We start from the raw sequence: 19,416 nt of genomic DNA, 5'->3' as shown, positions 1-19,416 counted from the left end.
CATTACCACAAATCATTCCAAACGGTGATTTATTTTGCAGCCAGCCCCTGCCACATTTGAGCATCAAAGAGGGGCTCTTTAAAATATGGCATTGGTCATTTGACAGTCTGATCTCCCAACAGTATTTCCTATGCATGCTAAAAAGGCAGTCCATAGGTTCCTCCTCCTCCTTAATTTTTGCAAGTCAATCCAAATGAGGATTTATTTCACGCCCACAACCTTTGAGCCTCAAAGAGCAGCCTCCGTCTCTTTAGAATGCTTCTCAGGGAAACTAAGAGTGAGCTTCTTCCCCGCAGGTCTTCCCGGAGTTTGCAGCTGCGCATTCAAATTTAGCCAGTGTTTTGCAACAGCAGGGGAAGCTCCAGGAGGCCCTCATGCACTACAAGGAGGCCATCAGGTGAGCTTCCAAAGCCATGGGGAAAATAGATTGAAAGAGCTCCTCCTTACTGTATTTTAATCTTTTGCTGGAAGCCGCCCAGAGTGGCTGGGTATAAATAATAAATTATTGTTGCTGTTGTTAATAATTATTATTACTCCTCATGCGCTGGTCTGGTGCCTGTGGGAAAGCTCTCCTCTTGTGGATAAAGCACTTTCTCTTTTTCTTTTAGGTTTTTTTATTTTTTATTTTTATTTTTATTTTATTTTTTGTCCCTTGAAGGACAGCCAAATTTAAATAACAATTCGACACACAGCTGCGAGGCATTTGCGAGCTTTTTTGCGGAGAAGGTCCTGTTGCTCCGCCATGACCTCCCTGCCAATTTGGATACAATAAAGGAACTGGAGGCCCCTCGACTGTCCTCGGGTCCAGTATTGGACCACTTTGACCGGATATCCCCAGCCGATGTGGACAGACTCCTCCGAGCTGGAAAGCCCACCACCTGTCCTCTTGACCTGTGCCCGTCCTGGCTGATTAGAGCGTGCCCAGACGAGGTGTGGGCCCCCCTGGGGGATATCATCAATTTGTCCCTTGGCACTGGGATATTCCCAGGGGAACTGAAGGAGGCAGTGGTGTGTCTGCTCTTAAAGAAAACATCATTAGATCCTTTAGATCTATCCAATTACCGCCCGGTTTCGAATCTTCCATTCCTGGGTAAGGTGATTGAGAGAGCGGTTGCTGAACAGCTTGGTAGGTTTCTGGATGAAACATCTGCTCTCGATCCATTCCAGTCCGGCTTCCGCGCTGGTCATGGGACCGAGACGGCTCTGGTCGCCCTAACAGATGATCTCCGCAGGCAGCTGGATCGAGGCGGGTCGGGGCTGCTGATTCTTCTAGACCTGTCAGCAGCCTTCGACATGGTCGATCACGAACTTCTGGACCACTGCCTTGCCGACGTGGGGATCCAGGGCACAGTCCTTCAATGGCTGCGCTCGTTTCTCTCCGGTCGGGGACAGAGGGTGGCGCTTGGGGGGGGGGAATTGTCATCGCGCCACTCCTTGGTGTGTGGAGTGCCTCAGAGTGCGATACTCTCCCCGATGCTTTTTAACATCTTTATGCGCCCCCTCGCCCAGCTTGTCCGGAGTTTTTGGCTGGGTTGCCATCAGTATGCCGATGACACCCAACTCTATCTGTTGATGGATGGCCATCCTTACTCGGCCCCAGATACACTGACCAGATGTCTGGAAGCTGTGGCTGGATGGTTACGTGGGAGCCGGTTGAAGTTAAATCCTTCGAAGACAGAGGTCCTCTGGCTGGGACGGAGCGATATGGGATTGAGGGGGCAACTCCCATCTCTTGCATGGGTGCAATTAGTGCCAGCATCGTCCGTTAAGAGTTTGGGTGTAATCTTCGACACCTCCCTTTCCATGGAGGCGCAGATTACAGCTATAACAAAGGCGGCATTTTTTCATCTCCGCCAAGCTAAGCAGTTGGCTCCTTATCTCTCTCACCCTGACCTAGCCACTGTGATCCACGCGACGGTCACCTCCAGACTGGATTATTGTAACTCGCTCTACGTGGGGCTGCCCTTGAGACTGACCCAGAAACTCCAGCGGGTGCAGAATGCCGCGGCGAGACTCCTTACGGGGTCTTTGCTGCGAGATCATATCCATCCGGTGCTGTACCAGCTGCACTGGCTCCCGGTGGAGTACAGGATCAGGTTTAAGGTGCTGGTTTTAACCTTTAAAGCCCTATACGGCCTAGGACCCTCGTACCTATGGGACTGCCTCTCCTGGTATGTCCCACAGAGAAATTTACGGTCTGCAAATAAAAACACCCTAAAGATCCCAGGTCACAGAGAGGTTAGGTTGGCCTCAACTAGAGCCAGGGCTTTCTCGGCTGCGGCTCCAATCTGGTGGAACGCTCTGTCACAAGAGACTAGGGCCCTGTGGGACCTGACATCCTTCCGTAGGGCCTGCAAGACAGAGCTGTTCCACCAGGCCTTTGGTCAGGGCGCAGACTGACTCCCTCCTCTGGCAACCTGCACAGAATTTTGCTTGATGGTTGCCATTAATTTGATTTTAATTTGATTTAATTAATTTTATAATGAATGTTTTAAAATGTTGGACTATTTTGATTGTTGTTAGCCGCCCTGAGCCCGGCTTCGGCTGGGGAGGGCAGGATATAAATATTATTATTATTATTATTATTATTATTATTATTATTATTATTATTATTATTATTATTATTATTCAGTTTTTTTATTTTATCATTTTATTTCCATACACTCCAAACATTTTCAATATATACAATACTGGGATTATACAAACCCCTTGGACTCTCCCCCACCCCCCACCCCCCGTTTCCATATTTTGCCATCTTTTCTTGCATGTAATTACAATGATTCGTTCTATTCCATTTCCTTATTTGCTACTTTGGCTTCATCAATGTTATATCAATCCTGCCTGTGGAAAACCATCTAATTCGATTTTAATTTGATCCTGATTTGTTTTTAGGAGGTAATTTAATTATTGTTTGATTTTATACTAATGTTATATATTTGATGTTAGCTGCCCTAAGACCGGTTTCGGCCAGGGAGGGCGGGATACAATTATTATTATTATTATTATTATTATTATTATTATTATTATTATTATTATTATTATTATTATTATTTCTAAATATGTATCTTTAAGGTATTCAATAAATTTTTCCCATTCTTGTTTAATTTTTTTATATATATAAATAGTTTTTATTAAGTTTTAGCATTTTATATTCAACACAAACATCATTCTTGCAGACAGCATAGATGAATCCCAATCTCCCCCAGCTTCCCTCTTCTGGTTTTTTAAATATTTACTTCTCCTGCCTATCTCATTCTCCCTTAATTTTGCCATCTTTGAACTAACGATGGTTATATCCTTAAGGTTTTTGCACCATGCTTTTTCACATTTCATCTTCATTATTTTCCCCATTTTGTCCTTTTAACTTTTTTCTTTGCTTAAATTTCCTATCATCTTGATGTCTGATCTTCACAGTCATTTTGATAATCCACTCTTCTTTTGTTGGGACCTTCTCTTCCTTCCACATCCGGGCTAAGAACATTCTGGCATAAATAGAATACACTGTCTTTTTAGGTCTCTTGGTATTTCTTCACCCGTTAAACCTATTAGAAAGGCTTCTGGTTTTTACACAAATGTTCTCTCCCCCCCCCCCCAGTTAATTATACAGTGGTACCTTGGTTCTCAAACTGAATGTGTTCCAAAACCAAGGTGCATTTTCCCATAGAAAGTCATGCAAAACGGATTAATCCGTACCAGACTTTGAAAAACAATCCCTAAAACAGCCATTTAACATGAATTTTACTATCTAACGAGACCACTGATCCCTAAAATGAAAGCAGTCATCCATGTACTGTACTCTAAAATAAATACAACAGTCTTGTAAATGATAAAAATGAAAATTATTTTTTTTCCTCACCTGCACTGATGATAGTCATTGTTCGGATGGGGACCGGGGCTTCTATCCGTTTCTGCAATCACACAATCAATCAATCAATCAATCAATCAATCAGTAACTAAACTGGGATCCGCACAGTCGCAAAAACAAATGAACCAAAAAAGCCTCCGAAACAAAAACACCACATAAATTGCAAAAACCAAAGCACCAAACTTAATCTGTTCCCGAAGTCTGTTTGATTGGTGCAGGCGCCCCAGAAAGAATAGCTGACAGCCAAATTTGATGTTTGGCTTCCGAAAAACGCCTGGAAACTGGAACACTTTTTCTGGGTTTTCGGCATTTGGGAACCAAAGCGTTTGAGTAGTAGTAATAATAATAATAATAATTTGTTTTTGTTTGTATCCCACCCTCGCCGGCCAAGGCTGGGCTCAGAGCAGCTAACATCATAAAAACAACACAACGAGCCTAAAAGCAGACATCAAGTAATTCAAATAAAAATTAATTCAGACAAGTTAAAATCCGGGCAGGTGGCAATTATTAGGGTGGAATTGAGAGTGATTAATAATTGCCAGAATTGAGGAGCATGGAATTTCCCAAAAGGAAAGTGCTGCTTGTCCGTATGAAGAGGATGCCACAATGCTGAACCTTTCTGTATAAAAAACCTTCTGTATAAAGAAACCTGTATAAAAAACATTTGAGAACCAAGGTCTCACTGTCTCACATGACCACTAGGGTGGTTCATAAAAAAACACTTTTTTGAAGATGCCTGCTCCCAAGGTCTTATCTTACTACACTAGGGATTATATAGCTATATCTGAAATTTTGTGCATATCAGTTAATATCTCAACCCTCCATGAAAATAGCTGTTTTCTTGGACGTTTTCCTATTTTGTGAAGGCTTTGGAGAAGGCATTTTTAAAAAAAGTTTTTTTAATGAACTGCCCTAAAGACCACCGTATAGGATAGAAAGAGCCTTCTTGACCCTTACATTTCCAGCGTAACTTCAGAGTATTTTTGTACCAAAATGGCACTTTTTCTCTCCCCCTCCATGTCAGAATCAGCCCCACTTTTGCAGACGCCTATTCCAACATGGGGAACACCTTGAAGGAAATGCAAGACGTCCAGGGAGCTCTGCAATGCTACACAAGAGCAATCCAGATAAATCCTGCGTTTGCCGATGCCCACAGCAACCTCGCTTCCATCCATAAGGTAAGCTTTGTGTCTCTGCTAAATCTATTTAAAAAAAACAACTGGGGGGGGGGCAGCAGGGGAATCTTAGTTTTTACAAAAGGAAAACAACTGGCAAAAGCCGTCCCAAACCGAGATGGGGCACAAAAAGAAAAAGGGGAGAATTGGAATTTATGCTGGAAGTGTGAGGAGGCAGAGGGCACACCGATACGTTTATGGTGGGGCTACAGAAACGTTAAAAAATTCATGAGGAAATAAAAAAGATGATCAGAATTAATTTAGAGGGGAAAACCAGAGGCATATTTACTGAGTATAAGAGGTAAAGAAATACCACAAGATGGGAAGATATTATTCTTATACGCGACAGCTGCAGCAAGGCTACTCCTTGCACAAAACTGGAACAGGAAATATATACCCACAAAGGATGACTGGATAAAGAAACTAATTGAATTTATAGAACTGGCAAGGTCAAGTGCAGTAATAAGGTACCAATCAAACTGGAAAATAAAAATATAATGGAAATGGTTTGAAGATTATGTGTTCAAGTACTGCTCAAAAACTAACATGTTGATATGTTTGGTTTAATGTTTGTAAATCTGGTTTATAATAATAATAAATAGTAAGTTAAAAGAGTTAAGAAATATAAATTTAGATAAAAATTGCAATGTGAATGTGAGTGAAGGAAGTCACGTGGGTATTTGGGTAAATGCTGAGTTGTGTATAGGGTTAGATGTGGGGAATCCATATATGTAATGTATAGTGTTGAAAATGTACGGCAACTAGCATGTAAAATGAAATCAAAAATAAATAAATAAATAAATAGGGGGGAAATAAAAATGGCAATGTGAAATATTATATAGGAGGGTGAGGGGCGGTGGAGGGAAGCCACAAGGGTGGTTTTAATGTCTGAAATTTTGGGTGGTAGGGTAATACGAATTTTGTTTTGTGTCTATGTGTTTGTTTGTAAATAATTTTTTTAAAAGGAAAATGAAAAAATTGCTATTTTTACTTTGAAATAAAAATGGGGGGGAGGTCTTATACGGGTGATTGGGTGGGTGAATGGCTCATTTTCTTAAATTTGAGCCCCCCCAAATAGAGGGTGGCTTATATAGACGGAAAGTATGGTGGAGTTCCACACCCAAAAATCTCATTGTGACTTCCAATCACCCCTACGTCACATTTCCGATGGCGCCCTTTTGCTCGTCTCTCCTAGATCTCAAAATGCATTGGTTTTGTCATATTTCCTGCTGTCCTTTGTCAATCCACACCTGCCAAAGAATTTAAATTTTCCCAACATTTTTTTTTAGACCACACATGTCCAGCGTGTGGCCGGGGAGCGTAACCTGGTTTACTTACTGGGGCAACCCCCCCCCCCCAAATGCTCAACAACTTCAATCCTAAAAAGAGCTCAACAACCTTGGGGTTAAATCCTAAAACAGCTCAACAAATTTGCCCCGCCCTCATGTCAAATCTGGCCCTCTTTGGGAAAATTTGGGCACCCCTGTAAATTTAGACAATACAGTCCTATCTCGGGTTAAATATGCTTCAGGATGAATATTTTTGGGTTGCGCTCCGCAGTGACCCAGAAGTAACGGAGCACGTTACTTGCGGGTTTCGCCGCATGCACAGACCCTCAAAATGATGTCATGCGCAGAAGCGGCGAATTGCGACGTGCAGATGCGGGTTGCATTCGCTTCAGGATGCGAACGGGGCTCCGGAACGGATCCCATTCACATCCAGAGGTACCACTGTACTCTGCAAGTGTCCTGTTCTCTATGAAATGTTTCTTCCAAAACCTCTCGTAATTCTGCCTGTATTATAATCTTGCTAATTCTGCGTATTTTAGCCTTTTTGCTAGCTACGCCAACTTAGTAGGGATGGGATTCTCCTTTCCATCCTTTGTCTGTTAAGATTCTCGCTGCGGCTATTGTAGACACTGTGACTTGCCATTGTTTTATAACCATTTATTGTAACATTTATTCTATGATCAATTACAATAATCATTCATTGTAATATTCATTTATTGTACGATTAATTACAATTTATTGTAATTGTTAAGAGTAGGTTTCTATTGAATTTTTACATGCTGATACTCAATATTATTCTATAGCATGGGGAGGCAAACTACGGCCCCATGGCCTTCTCAATCTAGCCGGGAGTCGGCATGTTTTGACACAAGTATAATGTGTCCTTTTATTTAAAATGCACCTCTGGGTTATTTGTGGGACATAGGAATGCGTTCCTTTTTCCCCCTCCCCAAAATCTAGTCTGGCCCCCACAAGGTCTAAGGGACAGTGGACGGCCCCCTGCTGAAAAAGTTTGCCGACCCCTGTTCTATTCCAATGATTGTTGAATGTTACTTTATAAGTCTACCAGGTGTGGATCATCGTGCCTTCTGTCTGTTCTTCATCTTTGGTTTTGATGGTTGAGAAAAAAAGCTAGTGGCAATTGCTGAAATATCCCTCCCTTTCTAGGATTCCGGAAACATCCCAGAGGCAATTGCTTCGTATCGCACCGCCTTGAAACTGAAGCCGGATTTTCCTGACGCTTACTGCAACCTGGCGCACTGTTTGCAGGTGAGGCAGAGTTTTAAGGGCCAACACTCCCAGGGTTTCCGGCATTTGGGAACCGAGGCGTTTGAGTCCCAAGGTACCACGGTAATGGTAAAAGCGTCACCTAATTCAGGAATTGTCCAATGTCACTTTAGAGACCAACTCAGTTTGTTCTGTGTCTAAGCTTTCATGTGCAGGCAGACTTATTCAGATACACTGAAGCGGAAGTCCCCACACCCTGATATTTAGAGGGAGGGTGGGGCGGGGTATTTCTCTGAACGGTAGTAGGACTCAATCGGTATGGTCAACCTGTGGACGACTGTGTCTCATTACATATCCTAAAACTATTTCAGGTCATCTGTGTACCATCCCTTGTTTTTTCAGTCATTCACAGTTGCCAGCAGGTGGACCATACCCATTGACTCCTACTACCCTTCGGAGAAAAACCCCAACTCACCCTCCCACTATATATCAGGGTCTGGGGGCTTCTCCTTACTCTTATATAGCAGGGTCTGGGGACTTCTCCCTCTGTATATCAGGGTCTGGGGACTTCCGCTTCAGTGTATCTGAAGAAGTGTGCATGCACACAAAAGCTTATATCAGGCATCCCCAACCTGCGCCCCCCCCCCCGATGTTTTGGCCTACAACTCCCATGATCCCTAGCTAACAGGACCAGTGGTCGGGGATGATGGGAATTGTAGTCTAAAACATCTGGAGGGCCGAAGGCTTGGGGTGCCTGGCTTATACCAAGAACAAACTTTGTTGGTCTCTAAGGCACTACTGGACAATTTTAATATATTTTGACTTCATCAGACCAATACGGCTACCTACCTGAATCTAGAACCCTGGTTTTCTTTGCCCCCTTTCAGATCGTCTGTGATTGGACCGATTATGACGAGAGAATGAAGAAGCTTGTCAGTATTGTGGCTGACCAGCTGGAGAAGAACCGGCTCCCTTCGGTGCACCCGCATCACAGCATGCTGTATCCACTGTCTCACGGCTTCCGAAAGGCTATTGCCGAGAGACATGGGAACCTTTGCCTGGACAAGGTGGGTCTATGCTGTGAAGAGGTGTGCGCCGCTCCGTTCCGTCAGAGTTTGAATGCTTTCATGTTGGCTTTGGATATATAATAATATATAATAATTTATTATTTCTACCCTGCCCATCTGTCTGGGTATCCTCAGCCACTCTGGGTGGCTGCCAACCAAATATTAAAAACACAAGACAGCATTAAATATTTAAAAACTTCCCTAAACAGGGCTGCCTTCAGATGTCTTTTAAAAGTGAGATAATTGCTTATTTCTTTGACATCTGATGGAAGGGCGTTCCACAGGGCGGCCGTCACCACGAGAAGGCCCTCTGCCTGCTTCCCTGTAACTTGGCTTCTTGCAGGGAGGGAAGCGCCAGAAGGCCCTCGGGAGAGGGACCCCGGTGTCCGGGGTGGAGATGCTCCTTCAGGTCTACTGGGCCGAGGCCATTGAGGGCTTTCAAGGTCAGCACCGACACTATGAATTGTGCTTGGAAACGTACTGGGAGCCAAAGCAGATCTCTTGGGACCGGTGGTATGTGGTCTCAGTCAGACTGGATTTAAATCCTTTATTTTACAGAAAGGTTTGATCTTGCTGGCATCCTCTTAATATTGACAACCAGAGGAAAGTTTCATCTGCTGGGCTGTTTAGGGCTTTCAAGGTCAGCACGAACACTTTGAATTGTGCCCGGAAACGTACTGGGAGTCAATGCAGGTCTTTCAAGACTGGTGTTATGTGGTCTCTGCGGCTGTTCACGGCCCCCAGTCTGGCTACCACATTCTGGATTAATTGCAGTAAGGTAGCCCCACATAGAGCGCATTGCAGTCGTCCAAGCTGGAGATAACAAGAGCATGCGTGTCAGGGCTGCCACTCAGTCCCAGCTCACATAGGACCACGTTAGCCAGCGTTCAGGTTAAAAGAGTCTTTATTGGATTACAGGTTCCATTTCCAAACTGCAATGTGCAGCCCTACTTCTTCTAGGTCAGACCGGCGAAGACCCGTCTGAGTCTCCGCCTCTAGCACACCAGCTTAATACCCTAGCCTTGCTCCACCTCCTGCGCCTTTCCTTCCGTCTCTGGGTCCTTCTGCCCCCCGGGGTCTCTTCTTTCCTACTCTCTTCTGACGCGGACCCCCCTGACCCTTCCGCCTCCTTGCGGCGGGCTTTGGGACCTGGCTCACTCTCTGGGCTGCTTACTGCGCCAGCTTCCGCTACATTTGAACTTGGCGCGCGCGCCCAACTCTCTACCTTCCTCTTGATCGTTTCGTCGCTCCCCGAGGTGGGCGTGACTACTCCTGACTCATGCCCTCCCTCCTTCTGAAAGCTTCCGGAACCCGATATCTGGTCCCCTTTCTCCCTGCTGCTCCCGGCTGGGTACGTGGGTCCCGATCTCCAACTGCTGCTCTCTGATCCCTCTCTGGACCCTTCTTCCTGGGGTGTCCCCCTGCTTTCCCCCCTTGCTCTGACCGCTGGCGCTCCCTTCTGGGAATCCTCGGACTCACTGGACAGGCTCGGTGATCTCGGTTCGTCATCCCCACTCATCTTTCCTTCGTATTCCTCCCCCTCGCTCTCTGTCTCCTCCCTTCTCTGCGTCTCTGCTCCTGAACCCCTGACAATGCGCCACTCTGGCAAGAGAGTCCGTGGGCAGGGAGGGTCTTATCCTGCATCCCAGATAGAGCTGCCCTGGGCACAGAACAGACCTGTGCCTCCATGGGTCCAAAATGACCCCCAGACTGTGCAGCTGGTCCTTCAGGGGCACAGTTGCCCCGTTCAGGACCAGGGAGTCCCCCCCACCCGCCCACACACCACAGAACTTCAGTCTTGTCAGGATTCAACCTCAACCAGTTAGCTGCCATCCATCCTCCAACCGCCTCGAGGCACCCGCGCAGGAACTCCACCGCCTTTGCCGGCTCTGATTTGAAAGAGAGGTAGAGCTCTCTATCAGGCTTCCTCAACCTTGGCCCTCCTGATGCTTTTGGCCTACAGCTCCATGGTCCCTAGCTAGCAGGTCTAGTGGTCAGGGATGATGGGCACTGTAGTTTGAAAACAGCTGGAGGGCCAAGGTTTAGGAAGCCTGCTCTGTATTGGCGCCAATGGCTGTTAAGCGAAAAAATTCCAGGGTGAGTGACTCCTTGACAGCCTAGCTCACCGGGGCACTTGTCCCCCATGGGTCCATGCTGTCAGTAAAAGGAGGAAGTCCCAGCCCGGTAATTTGGAGCAAAACAGTGGTCAGTAGACCATGATTCTTACTGTTGCACCACAGGTCTGCCCAGGAGTAAGAACCCCGAGCATGGGGCAATGTCAACTTTTAAAACTTCCTTCTTCCCCCCAGAATACACTTCAAGCAGCATCGTTGATACATCATCACTACATCACTAGCACATCACAAATGAGGAGGGGTATACAAGGGTTATGCATTCACTATGAGGTCCCTTTATCAGACCCCTTAAATCTCCATCACTGAAAGAACAATAAAACTCTTGACACGTCCTTTCCCACTGGACTTGTCTGGAGATGGGCATTCAGAACACCTGCCTTGCTAAACTGCCTTGGCAGATGTCTATGGTTGCCCCCTTGGTCCCTCCCTCGGTGGGGTGCCGTGTATGTGCTCTCAGGCTTGGGGAATTCTGGCGGGATGCCCTGTTCCTGCTGCCTACATGACTTCCTGCTTCTTGGCTCATGGAGGGAGGTGGAGCCCAAATTCGTTCAAATGGCGGAATGAGGAGAGTCGGTTAAAGCATAGATTTTCTGCGTGTCTTTCTTGGGCTGTCAAGTCAAAGGTATGTATATTTGTAACATTGGAACAACTTCAAAGATGTGGCCTCATGTCCCCCACCCCCATGTCATTTCCGTAACCCGGCTTTCTTGAATCCCCTTGCTAGATCAACGTGCTCCACAAGCCGCCTTACGAGCACCCCAAGGACCTGAAAGGCAGTGAGGGCCGGCTCCGCGTTGACTACCTGAGCTCTGACTTTGGGAACCACCCCACCTCCCATCTCATGCAGTGAATCCCAGGCATGCACAATTCGGACAAATTTGAGGTGAGGTGCACAAGAGGGCAGCTGTGTGAGTAGCTCAGGCGGCAGAGCGCTGAGACTCTGAATCTTGGGGTCATGGGTACGAGCCCCACGTTGGGCCAAACGAATGAATACAGCCTAGGACCGCCTCTCCACGGAGGATCTAACAGTCTGCAAATAAAAAAAATGTTAGAGGTCCTGGGCTTCAGGGAGATTAGGCTGGCCTCGACCAGGGCCAGGGCCTTTTCAGCCTTGGCCCCGGCCTGGTGGAACTCTCTGCCACAAGAGATCAGAACCCTGTGGGATCTGACATCTTTCTGCAGGGCCTGTAAGATGGAGTTGTTCCGCCGGGCCTTTGGTTCAACCTGACTCCCCTTCTCTTTTTGTGTAAGGACTAGTATGAAAGAGGCCTCCCAGTGTTCTCACAGGCCCATATAAGAGTTGGGCCTGATGAGCGTTTACTGTTCCCAACCCTAATCCTGCGGAAAGCCATCTAATTGGATTTGAATTTGATCCTGGCTTGTTTTCAGGAGGTAATTTCGTTATTGCTTGATTTTATACCAGTGTTACATATTTGGTGTTAGCCTCCTTGAGCCCGGTTTCGGACGGGGAGGGCAGGATACAAATAAAAGTTTTTTTTATTTTTTATTTATTATTATTATTATTATTATTATTATTATTATTATTATTATTATTATTATCATCATCATCATCATCATTATCATTATCCTCTTAATTTGCATCAGCCCTTGGTTGTAGCAATAAAACAACGAGATGATCTGCAAGGAATAGAAATGAAAAATCAATGATATCAAATACATTTGAGGGTTTTGAATCGAGAGTGGACCTTATTCTGACTGCCCCAGCTCAAAACCCGGCCGCCTTTGCCGTCACCTGCTCCTCTTGATCTGCCAAGAGAGGACTCTGGGGTAGTGGTTGGGCAACCCGGAACAGGCAATAAAGGAGGGGTAATCATCTCACGACAAACCTAGACAGCATCTTAAAAAGCAGAGACACCACCTTGCCAACAAGGTCAGTATAGTAAAAGCTATGTTTTCCCAGTAGTGATGTATGGAAGTGAGAGCTGGACCATAAAGAAGGCTGATCGCCGAAGAATTGATGCTTTTGAATTATGATGCTGGAGGAGACTCTTGAGAGTCCCATGGACTGCAAGAAGATCAAACCTATCCATTCTGAAGGAAATCAGCCCAGAGTGCTCACTGGAAGGACACATCCTGAAGCTGAGGCTCCAAGACTTTGGCCACCTCATGAGAAGAGAATCATAGAATCATAGAGTTGGAATAGACCACAAGGGCCATCGAGTCCAACCCCCTGCCAAGCAGGAAACACCATCAGAGCACTCCTGACATATGGTTGTCAAGCCTCTGCTTAAAGACCTCCAAAGTAGGAGACTCCACCACACTCCTTGGCAGCAAATTCCACTGTCAAACAGCTCTTACTGTCAGGAAGTTCTTCCTAATGTTTAGGTGGAATCTTCTTTCTTGTAGTTTGGATCCATTGCTCCGTGTCCGCTTCTCTGGAGCAGCAGAAAACAACCTTTCTCCCTCCTCTATGTGACATCCTTTTATATATTTGAACATGGCTATCATATCACCCCTTAACCTCCTCTTCTCCAGGCTAAACATTCCTCATAAGGCATCGTTTCCAGGCCTTTGACCATTTTGGTTGCCCTCCTCTGGACACGTTCCAGTTTGTCAGTGTCCTTCTTGAATTGTGGTGCCCAGAACTGGACACAATACTCTAGGTGAGGTCTGACCAGAGCAGAATACAGTGGCACTATTACTTCCCTTGATCTAGATGCCATACTCCTATTGATGCAGCCCAGAATTGCATTGGCTTTTTTAGCTGCTGCGTCACACTGTTGGCTCATGTCAAGTTTATGGTCAACCAAGACTCCTAGATCCTTTTCACATGTACTGCTCTCAAGCCAGGTGTCCCCCATCTTGTTTTTGTGCCTCTCATTTTTTTTGCCCAAGTGTAATACTTTACATTTCTCCCTGTTAAAATTCATCTTGTTTGTTTTTGCCCAGTTCTCTAATCTGTCAAGGTCGTTTTGAAGTGTGATCCTGTCCTCTGGGGTGTTAGCCACCCCTCCCACTTTGGTGTCATCTGCAAATTTGATCAGGATGCCCTTGAATCCATCATCCAAGTCGTTGATAAAGATGTTGAATAAGACCGGGCCCAAGACAGAACCCTGTGGCACCCCACTAGTCGCTCTTCTCCAGGATGAAGAGGAACCATTGATGAGAATCCTTTGGGTTCGGTCAGTCAGCCAGTTACAAATCCACTGAGTGGTAGCATAGTCAAGACCGCATTTTACCAGCTTCTTTACAAGAATATCATGGGGCACCTTGTCAAATGCCTTGCTGAAATCAAGGTAGGCTACATCCACTGCGTTCCCTTCATCTACCAGGCTTGTAATTCTGTCAAAAAAGGAGATCAGGTTAGTCTGACATGACTTATTTTTCAGAAATCCATGCTGACTATTGGTATCACAGCATTCCTTTCTAGGTGCTCACAGACTGTTTGCTTAATGATCTGCTCCAGAATCTTCCCTGGTATTGATGTCAGACTGACTGGGCGGTAATTATTTGGGTCCTCTCTTTTCCCCTTTTTGAAAATAGGGACAACATTTTCCCTCCTCCAGTCTGCCGGGACTTCGCCTGTTCTCCAGGAATTCTCAAAGATGACTGCCAGTGGTTCTGAGATCACATCTGCCAGTTCTTTTAATACTCTTGGATGCAGTTCATCTGGCCCTGGAGACTTGAATACATCTAAACTAGCCAAGTATTCTTGTACTATCTCCTTAGTTATTCTGGGCTGTGTTTCCTTTGCTGAATCATTTGCTCCAAATTCTTCAGGTCGGGCATTGTTTTCTTTATCGGAGAAGACTGAGGCAAAGAAGGCATTGAGGAGTTCAGCCCTTTCTGTGTCCCCTGTTTGCATTTCACCATCTTCTCCTCTGAGTGACCCCACTGTTTCTTTGTTCTTCCTTTTGCTACGAACATACCCATAAAAGCCTTTTTTGTTGCTTTTAACCTCTCTAGCCAGCCTGAGTTCATTCTGTGCTTTAGCTTTTCTGACTTTGTGTCTACACGTGCTGGCTATTTGTTTGAATTCCTCTTTGGTGGTTTCCCCCCTTTTCCAGTTTTTGTACACATCCTTTTTTAATCTTAACTCAGTTAAAAGTTCTTTAGATAGCCACCCTGGCTTCTTTAGGCACCTTCCATGTTTCAGTCTCATTGGTATTGCCTGACGTTGTGCTTTTACTATCTCCCTCTTAACAAACTCCCAGCCATCATGAACTCCCTTTCCTTTTAGTATTACTGTCCATGGGATCTCACCCAGCATTTCCTGGATTTCCTGGAAAAGACCCTGGTGTTGGGAAAGATGGAGGGCACAAGGAGAAGGGGACAACGGAGGACGAGATGGTGGGACAGTGTTCTCGAAGCTACCAGCATGAGTTGGACCAAACTGCGGGAGGCAGTGGAAGACAGAAGTGCCTGGCATGCTCTGGTCCAGGGGGTCACGAAGAGTTGGACACGACTAAACAACAACACAATCATCTCCTCAAGGCTTTTTATAAAGCACATGCACTACTGATTTGGTGCTACATGGGACATGAGCGTTTCCCATGTGGAATCTGTCGGAATCGTCCCTCGAGTCCAGTCCAGGGCGAGACATTTGATCTTGCAAGGTTCAAAGCTGTCGGCATTTTGGGATTGCTTGGTGATGCAGATCAGGTGCTGGAGAGTCGAAATGGGACGGTGGGAAATTTCCTGATAGCAGTCAAGTTGTTCTGACACTTGAGATCATTTAGGCACTGACAGATTAGACCAGGCATCCCCAGCCGTCGGCCCTTCAGATGTTTTGGACTACAATTCCCATCATCCCTGACCACTGGTCCTGTGAGGTAGGGATCATGGGAGTTGTAGGACAAAAACATCTGGAGGGCCGCAGGTTGGGAATGCCTGGATTAGACTGTTTGCTTGACTAAAACCCAAAGTCAGTATCTGTTGTGGGGATAAGCCACAAGAGGGAAGCTCTTTGGCAAAGATTCCCACATTGCAGGGGGTAAGCCTAGATGAGCCTCGTGGCCCTTTCAAACTCCCTAGTTCTATGATTATATATTAGCAATTGCTTCATCATTGAGGAAAGCTGTGATGGTTCATGCGCTTCGTAAATTCTGGCCTTTTCCTGCGATGTTTGGGAAAGATGGGCTTTGTCTACTGTTTATCGGCCTGTGTTTTGCTGCGCCTCACGTGCTTCCTGCTCAAGTGACCCTCAAATGTATTTTATACAATGGACTTTTTATTTCCATTCTTGATTGATATTTATTACGGCCATTGGCCCGTCACACGACAGTTTCCCACCAACATATATATACTTAAACCTCCAAATTTAAAACAGCTAAAAACTTACAAGAACAGACAAGAACCAAAGCAAAATAAGCAAAAGACCCAACAACATACATTACAATAAATTTGCAACATAGACATCGTCTTCTGCTCATAAATTAATAAAAGACATCAGTGGTGATATCACCTAGTTACATCCTAAAACATATATCATGGTTTAAAAGGGTCATCTGAGCCGCACAGGAGTCCGTTTTTCTTCTTTAGGGATAGGACGCTGATCAAGAATCTGGCAACCGTGAGTGATCTTAGGGGATCTTCATCATTTAGTAGATATCTCAGTTTGGCTTCATTCCAATCATCGGCGATTCCCTTTAGATATGGATCAAGAAACTTGCTCCTGGCCGATGAGTGAGAAGCACAATCAAAGATTATGTGATGCAACGATTCCGGTGCCCCACAATTACAATCACATAAGAGCGATATCTGTCCATTGGAAAATCTATTTCTCAGCATGTTCGATGGGATGGCGTTGAATCTTGCCTTTATAAAGGCATATCTATGAGTCGAAGAAGTTAAGGAATTCAAATAGTTTGGGAGCCTTAAGAGGGGTAATAAACCAAGGTTTTGAGGTGAGCAGGTACCATTGCCCAACACCATTTTCTGCTGCAAGTCCATCTCCTCTAGTTTACAGGTTACTGTTCTTTTAGCTGGAACTATGTCCTGCTCTAGTAATTTAGATGGGGAGATTCCCATTGCCGTAATTTTCAGTTGTAAATTTTTTACCCATGGGCTCTGGAAATCATCTCTCCACATACATTGTATCAAATACAAGTTTGGGAGATTGTGCCATAGAGATAACCAGTGACAGAGTATGTGCTTCCACAGGGCGTTTTCCAGGGATACAATATTAAGTTCCATGTGTAACGCTGTATTACTTACACAGTTGGGCAGTTTCAATATCCCTCTTAAAAACTGATTTTGAATAACCTGTAGGTGAGATAGGTTGACAAAAGTCCCCCAAGTTGAGATGGCATAAGCAATTGTCGGGATCACCTTGGCCTTGAACACTTTCAACGCCGATGGGATGTGGAGGGCTCCATCGGTGAAGAAGAATCGCAAGATCGCCAAGGAGATAGCTTTGGCTCTGTTTGTAACATAAGCTACATGGGCCTTCCATCTAAGGTTATGTTGTAACCAAACTCCCAAGTATTGGAATCTATAAACTGGTTCGATGACTCTCCCATCAATTCTCCAATTATGGAGTTTCCGGCTCTTTGAGAAAACTAGGATCTTAGATTTTCCATAATTAATTGTAAGGGAATTTGTGTTACAATATGATCCAAAAAATTTTAAGGCCCTCCTGAGACCTACTCTAGAAAAGGAGAGGATGACTGCGTCATCCGCATATAGTAACAGAGGGCAACGATAAAGTGCTAGGCGGGGTGCGTGAATCCTTTCTTGAGCCTCTGTTAGGGGAGTCCTCATGTCGCTTATGAATAAATTAAACAGGAATGGAGCCAATATACAGCCCTGTCGGACACCTCTGTTAATGGGAATTGAATTGGTGAGATCGCCCTCCGGAGTGAGTCTCACTCTGGCCACTGAGTTCTCATGGAGTTTAATTATTAGCCAGAGAAGCCTTCTGTCGATGCCCCAGCGGGTGAGTTTTTCCCAGAGGATGTTCCTGGGGATACTATCGAATGCTGCCTTTAGATCAATGAATGCCACACAGAGTTGGCCACCCTTTGGGGTGGAATATTTCCAGGCAAGATGCTGTAAAATTAGAATATGATTAATTGTTGACTGTTTTGGGCGAAATCCAGCTTGTTCGGGCCCAATTAATTTTTTCTCTTCGGCCCATTGGGTAAGTCTGTTCAACAGGAAGCGGGCATACAGTTTCCCCACTATTGAGAGCAGACTGATATTTCTATAATTTCCTGGGTCGTCTGGTGAGCCCTTTTTGTGGATTGGAACGATAATAGCGTCCTTCCATACTTCCGGGATCATTCCAGAGTTGTTAACGGCATCAAAAATGGTCGCCAGGACTTAAGCCCACCAGTCCGCATGGTATTTTATAGCTTCTGCCGGGATCAGGTCTGGCCCAGGCGCTTTCCCTGTTTTGAGTTTAACGATCAAATCATGGATGTCCTCCGGATCAGTGGGGGGCCAGAGGGGAAGCTGTTCTTGAAATTCATCTCTTGTGTTAGCAGTACAGTCAGTTGTGGCAAAATAATTTTTTAAGTATGATTCCCAAACCGGGGCAGGAATAATAGTTAAAGGGTATCTTTTAGTTCTTTTATTTACCAGGAGCCAAAATTGTCTGGAGTTCCGTAATGATGAGGCTTCTATGATTGCCCGCCATTGATTCACTTGCCATTCCTGTCTAGCTCCCTTTTGAATTTGCTTGTAGGCCGATTTTGCTTGGAAATATTCTTTTGGCAGGACCGTTGCTTTATATTCTTTGTAGATGTTACCAAGAAGTTGTCTAGCCTGTTTACAAGCACTATTGAACCACAATGCACCTATCTTCCTTTGTGTTCGATTTATTTTAGGCGTCGGAACAGAGAAGAAGGACGATAGATCTTCTGACAGATTCGAGAATAGTCTTAGAGTTTGGTCATAATCGTAGTAGTCCTCAATTAAGCCTGAATATGCTTGTTTTAGCCCTTGTTGGAAATATGCTGAGTATTTTTGGGCCTGTAATTCGGACCATTTAACACTTTTGATTTGCAATACTGAGTTCGTAATCAGATGTGTTGGGTGCCTGTCTCCATCTGGGGTCCAGTCTATAGTCATTGTGGCGACCAACGGTAGGTGGTCGCTCAGTTGAATATTTTCAACTTTAAAATGGGAAAATTTGGGGAAAATGTCATGAGATACTAACATATAATCCAGGACACTGTTTGCAGAGGAGCTTATGTGTGTAAAATCACCCGGTACGTCTGGTGGGCAGTTCCCGTTTAGAATCACTAAGTTTAGACGTAGTACCAATTGGTAAAGAAGGGTTCCTGCTTCATTTACCCTTTTGTCTTTGGAAAGTCTTTGAGTATGGAGGGCGAGGTCATTAATGAATTCTGGAGTTATCCACCATTTGGCTTTGATTAAAGACTCCCAGTTTGTTGCAATGCGAGCATTGAAGTCCCCTGCTATAACATTGGGTATATTGGGGTATTTGGAGAGACAAAGAGTAAGATGTTCCTCCAAAATTCCCCATTTATTGTATAAGTCTGCAGTGTTGCCTCCAGGAGGAAGATAGACATTTGTTATAACAAGTTCAAATTTTTTCCCCGTAATCAGGGCTGTAATTGCAAAGGTGGAAGCATTTACAAGCGTGAGTTTTGCCTGTATTTTCAAGGAAATTGCTATAACTAATCCTCCACTAGGCCGGCCTCCTTTAGTAGACGGGCATGCCGGTAATGA

At 45.1% G+C, this 19,416-nt stretch overlaps 1 protein-coding gene across 1 annotated transcript in view; it reads left to right on the top strand.

Moving 5' to 3' along the window:
• Positions 1-303: 303 nt before the first annotated feature.
• The window catches only part of LOC308578154 (uncharacterized protein), a gene marked incomplete at its 3' end in the record, with an annotated part of 150,469 nt that continues 131,356 nt past the window's right edge, over positions 304-19,416 (top strand). Inside the window, exons 1-4 of the mRNA XM_081178414.1 lie at positions 304-397; positions 4,890-5,043; positions 7,497-7,598; positions 8,444-8,623. Coding sequence (XP_081034540.1) covers positions 375-397; positions 4,890-5,043; positions 7,497-7,598; positions 8,444-8,623 — 459 coding nt within the window. The 5' untranslated portion in view covers positions 304-374. The remainder of the gene's footprint in view (positions 398-4,889; positions 5,044-7,496; positions 7,599-8,443; positions 8,624-19,416) is intronic.

Source organism: Podarcis bocagei, assembly GCF_964188305.1.
Source record: "Podarcis bocagei genome assembly, chromosome: W".
Taxonomy (NCBI): Eukaryota; Metazoa; Chordata; class Lepidosauria; order Squamata; family Lacertidae; genus Podarcis; species Podarcis bocagei.
Note: the sequence above shows the minus strand (reverse complement) of the source record. Positions and strands in the feature narration are given on the sequence as shown.